The 6,000-nt window shown below is 37.2% G+C and overlaps 1 protein-coding gene across 2 annotated transcripts in view; it reads left to right on the plus strand.

Annotated features, from left to right (window-relative positions):
* LOC6036616 (nyctalopin) overlaps positions 1–5,473 on the plus strand; it is a 265,590-nt gene extending 260,117 nt beyond the window's left edge. For both annotated transcript variants that reach the window (XM_038252641.1, XM_038252640.1), the window contains exon 5: positions 2,268–5,473. In XM_038252641.1, the coding sequence (XP_038108569.1) occupies positions 2,268–3,129 (862 nt within the window). In that variant the 3' untranslated portion in view covers positions 3,130–5,473. The remainder of the gene's footprint in view (positions 1–2,267) is intronic.
* The last annotated feature ends 527 nt before the right edge of the window (positions 5,474–6,000 follow it).

Consider the following 6,000-nt stretch of genomic DNA (forward strand, 5'->3'; position numbering starts at 1 on the left):
GCATTTTCTTCCTCCACACATCTCAACGGGAAGAACCACGGAAACCAATTTTCGTACCACTTTTTTCCACTTTGTTTCTCCAAATGAAGAAAATCCGCACCCTCATGTGGGACTTTGAGTTGTTTTTTTTTTTTTTTGTGAGTCTGTGGTTGGGAAACTCTTTTTCGTGACATACTAACGAAGCTACTGGAAAAAAAAGAATAATTGAGCTGGGTCAGACGGAAAAGGATGAAAAAATGTTTGCAAAAAGGCGACGATACATCTTCATTTGTGCAATCCATATAGGTTTTTTGTTCATTCCCCGGAGGAGAAAACGGGAAGAGAGAGGACACAGGATAATATCCTTGGAACAAGAAAAGCCATCAGAATCAACCCCTGACCACTTTGAGATATGTGGTGGAGAGCTAGAGCTTGCATATAAATCTAAAATTGAATTGTAGTGACGCTTGGTGTTTTGCAGAATGTCACCACTTTTCATGGTGAGCAAATTTTGCAGATTAGTGAGCTGAAAAAGGGAACATTTCTTCATCATGGTTCTTTGGATATGTGGTTTTTGAATTCTTAACCTGTGTGTCTCAGATTATGGAAGTGACAAACCATTTTGATTTTACCGTAACAAAATTGTGAAAGAAGATGTTAATTGTCAAAACAACATGAATAATTTTTAAATATTGAAGTTTATTTTAAATATATTGTTTTTGAAAAACCATTTTTCATAAATAAATACATTTGAACAGCTCAGCACATCTGGCATCCACTGGAAGATGAATTTAATCAACATTTTCTGAGTGATTTGGGATATCAATTAAGGGGTAACATACATGTAGAAAATCACAAAATTCCATGTTTCAGAAAATTTATTCAATCCACTTAAATTGTGATTTTCAATCACTCCTGAAAGTTTCATGAAGATATTCCATGATTAAACTGAGCAAGAGAAATTTTGCCATGTGTAAAGCGAACTGTCAAACTTAGTGAGCAATTCTCTACGAAATCGGTCTTTTTCTTCAATTTTAATTTTTGTGTTTTTTAATCCGACTGAAACTTTTTTGGCGGCTTCGGTATGCCCGGTATAATTTTCCAAACAAATTTCGCAGCTGTCCATACAAAAATGTTGTATGAAAATTCAAAAATCTGTATCTTTTGAAGGAATTTTTTTATCGATTTGGTGTCTTCGGCAAAGTTACGGACTACACTGGAAAAAAATGATACACGGTAAAAAAAATTTGGTAATTTTTTATTTAACTTTTTATCACTTAAATTTAATTTGCAAAAAAACACTATTTTTAATTTTTTTAATTTTTTGATATTTTTTTGAGGACATCAAATGCCAACTTTTCAGAAATTTCCAGGTTGTGCAAAAAATCATTGACCGAGTTATGAATTTTTAAATCAATACTTATTTTTTCAAAAAATCGAAATATTGGTCGCAAAATTTTTTCAACTTCATTTTTCGATGTAAAATCAAATTTGCAATCAAAAAGTACTGTAGTAAAATTTTGATAAAGTGCACCGTTTTGAAGTTAAATCCATATTTAGGTGACTTTTTAGAAAATAGTCGCAGTTTTTCATTTTTCTTAAATTAGTGCACATGTTTGCACACTTTTGGAAAAAAATATTTTTGAAAAGCTGAGAAAATTCTCTATATTTTGCATTTTTGGACTTTTTTGATATGACCCTTAGTTGCTGAGATATTGCAATGCAAAGGTTTAAAAACAGGAAAATTGATGTTTTCTAAGTCTCACCCAAACAGCCCACCATTTTTTAATGACGATATCTCAGCAACTAATGGTCCGATTTTCAATGTTAATATATGAAACATTTGTGAATTTTTCCGATCTTTTCGAAAACATTATTTTCAAAATTTTCAAATCAAGACTAACATTTTAAAAGGGCGTAATATTGAATGTTTGGCCTAAAGCTATATCTCGGCAATTATATAACCAAATGTCTTCAAATTTATTTTGATAATAGTTGAAAATATATATTTTAATGCCCTTAAAACAGATTTAAAAAGAGTTTAAGTGTGTGCTCAAACCAACCTCTGATTTTTTTGCCGATTTACATGTATGTAACCCCTTAATGTATTTAAGATGGATTTGTACATAACGATATAAATTTATAATTTTGAGGTCGATTTTTTCCGATGCTATTTTGTTTACTTTTGAAACAAAAAAGTTGTCTAAGATGTCTACATTAATCACTTATCCAACATTGAAAAACAAATGATTTTACAGTAAAATATTTCCCCTCTTCTCTCTTTCCAGCGCCTTCGTCGACAACACCAACCTGCACGTCCTCTCGCTGGACGACAACCCTTCCTTCACGAGCCTGCCCCTCCGTCTGTTCCACGGCAACCCCGCCCTAGTGGAAATCTCGATGCGCCGCAACGGTCTCATCCGTCTGGACGCCGTCCAGTTCCCGCTGGACCACCTGCACCGACTCCGCCTCTCCGGCAACCCACTGGTCTGCAACTGCTCACTGCTCTGGCTGTGGCGGCTGGCCTCCGAGGGTGATCCGGACGATGAGTTCTTGCTGACCTCGGCGGCGCTGACCAGTGCTGCCGGGTCCGGGATGGTCTCGGATGCCGAGGACAGTTCCTCGGGACATCCGCTGGTGATCGACCGGGACGAGTTGGGGTGTGACTTGTACGAGGACGGGAGGAAGATCCGGCGGACGCTGCGGACGATGACGGAGTCCGACATGGGTTGTCCGACGCACGTGGTGACCGTGGTCAGTGCCGTGTTCAGCTTACTGCTGCTGCTGGCAACCGGAGCTAGCGTGCTGTACTTCTTCCGGCTGTCAAAGCGGCGGAAAAAGCTGCTCCAAGATCCTCGTAAAACAGTCAACGAGCTGATCCACGTGCCCCAGAAGGTGGACAAGCTGGAGCTGGAGCGGTACTTGGCCCAGCAGAGCCAGGCCGAGTATCGACCGCTGCGAGGTGGCCCCTGGGAGGTCACTCCGATGCTTAAGGACGACCAGCAGTTCCACCAGTACGGCAATCCGCTGCACGAGTCCGATCACTACGAAAGCTTTGAGTACTACCAGCAGCAACCGCAGCAGCAACCTCAACCGCCCCAAGTCCACCAGAAGCGAACGCTTCCCAGGCCGCACATCGTGTACGTATGACTCTAGACCGGCCGGAAGATCCGTAGCAGTATCGCTAGCAGTAGTAGAAAGAACTTCCGCGGTGGCAACAGCGTTCGGCCGCTGCTCGTCGATAGCTCCGTTTGAGAACGAACCCAAAAGCTACTCAAATCGTTGTAAAAATTTACATTAGAACATGATTTTTTTGCTGCTGCTTCCTCCGCACCCTTAAGGGGTGGCCCCACTTTATAATATCCCAAACGGCTTATTTCGAGCACACACAAAAAAGTAAGTCGGTGTATTTTGTATATCTGTCTGATACACGTGTAAATATAGGCAACCCCGAACAGAAAAAAAAGGATGTCGATAAGAAGGGGGAAATCTCGGTAACAAAAAAAGGTGAACATTCTGAACATATGTATTCAGTAGAGACACACAAAAAACGGAGCCAAAATAAGGAAAGCAAATCTAGGAGCTATGAATATTTACTGGAAGCTGGGATTAAAATATATTTGATATCGAGGAAGGCGCACGGCAAAGGAAAAAAATGTGGGCAGATCTACAAGCTCTAAATAATGATCATTGGAAAAAAAAATCAAGGAAAAGTGCCGCAGTCTGTGCGTGTGGTTTGTTGAATGGGAAATTATTCGTTTCTTGGGATTTGTGAGCTTCTTTGGGTGCAGATTATTGAAATAATGATAGCTTTTTAAAATAAGGGTTTCCTGCATACATTTGAAAATAAAATTGATTAGAACTTGTTGTATGACGGAAAAAAAGAACATACTTGTTTTCTAGGAGGATAACTAAGCCAGTGAATGTACTTTTTTTAAGTTTGTGACAAAACCATTAGCTGAATTGCAGAAAGAAACTTCATATTTTTATGTTTTGTTATATTTGCTTCTTAATAAATGTCATAATTCCATGCAATTCCATGTCAAATAGGGAATCGGTTGTACCCAGAGGGTTACTAAAGACAGCCATCTTGGGGATTGAGATTAATATCACGCGCAAACTGCGCACAGTAAAAACAAATATATTTTTTTATTTATATTTAATTTTTTTCATTACATAAATTCTGATTTACTGTAAATGTTCAATGAAAAAAAAAGTCAAAATACATAGAACTTCAGTTAAATGTATCAAGTGATAAAAGTACAACTTTAAATGTAGTTATCGGCCAGATGTGTAGGATCCCTACTTAAGTAGTTTATTTTGCACATAAATTTAGGAAAAAATAATTATAATTGATGAGAGTTCGACTGTTGATATTATTTGAGTTTGATCGGCTACTCAACTAACCGCCACAAAATTTGTGACCATAGCGACAGTTCAGTGTACCACCAGCTTTTGATGGAACTTATGACGTTAGCCTTAGAAAAGGCAGCGTCACAAGAAACCTCAAGCTATTTCCCCCTGAAAAAGGCCCCAATCAGCGCCGAAACGTCGGACACAGCATAAACAGCGTTTCACTTTGCCCATACTGAGTAGCCGATCAAACTCGAAAAAAATAATTTTACATGAAAAAATAATCAGTTTCTTTTCATTTTATGCCAGAAGTTTTAGTACTTTTTTACAATGCGCAGTTGATTTGTTTTGGTTCCGTAATAACAGCTGTTCTTTTGTTCTGGCTTTGTTTTGGTGTCGTAAATGACTGTTCCCTTTTGTTCTGGTGCCATAATTGACAGCTGGTGATGGCTGCGGTGGAGCTACCTGTAGGGAGATAGAAATTCCAAGGTTATTTTCAAAATAATAATGTAAATCACTGTATTTCTTATATTATTTTTTTTTTTTCATTCAATTTTAGATCATTGTTTAATAGCTGAAAGATTCTTTTAGAAAATCGGTCTATATTTTATAAATAAAGCATTCATTCCCGAAAATTTATAAATTATCCGTATCTAAAGCACAAATCATTCATAATTCTTCCTGGGTAGGCCCATAGTCAAGTTCGGACAGAAGCCCCTCCCAGTTTTGCAAGGAGTTCAATACAACATTTTTTACAATTCTGATAATCACCTTTTGAGTGGAATTATAATTGAAAGCTTCATGTATTTTGTCAATTAATTTTTTAAACAAAAAAATATGTTGGAAAGTATTACTTTTCGAAACAAGTGCTGAAAAGTTCAACTTTTCAGCATCCTTTTTAGTGCTGAAAAGTAGAACTGTGCAGAACTAATTTTGAAAAGTGTAACTTTTCGATTCTGATATTTTTGGTACAAAAAGTAGGCTTTATCCTCGATCAAGAATGACCGGAAAAGTAAGTTGTTTCACGACGGAATGACAGAAAAAGTAGTTTATGCAACAAGTTGCAAAACGAAGATTTTTTTCAGCACGAGTCGTACATTTATCCAACGAGGTTTACCAAATGGATTAATACGACGAGTGCTGAAAAATCAAGTTTTGCAACGAGTTCCATACAACATTTGTTGAAATTCCAATAAACACCCTTTGAGTGAAATTACATGTCTGGGTACCAAAATTTTCGTAATTAAAAGATGCAACTTTTGGTACCCAGACATGTATAGGTCTTCGCTGAAATTTTGAAGTTATCGCAGTTTTAGAGAAAAAAGTTGATTTTTTGCCAATTTCGTCATTCTCCGGTTTTTACGCGCGGCGCGTCGAAAAACACGGATTTTATTTTCAAAAAATCATATCTCGGAATCCTGTTAATGAACTCCTCCCATTTTTTGGTATGTTATGTAAAAATGTCCGGGAAATCCGATAAAAATATTTCCAGACATAGTCTCTTACGTCCAGAAACCGTCAAAACGGCGTTTTAAAGTTTCATACGCTCACTTTTATTTTTCTTATCTTATCTTTACTTATATTTATTATATTTACTTTACTTATACTTATCACCTTTCATTTGCTTGTAAGATAATTGAAATTGGTTAAAATGGTGAGGAGTTATGA

The sequence above is a fragment of the Culex quinquefasciatus genome, chromosome 2 (assembly GCF_015732765.1).
Source record: "Culex quinquefasciatus strain JHB chromosome 2, VPISU_Cqui_1.0_pri_paternal, whole genome shotgun sequence".
Classification (NCBI taxonomy): domain Eukaryota; kingdom Metazoa; phylum Arthropoda; class Insecta; order Diptera; family Culicidae; genus Culex; species Culex quinquefasciatus.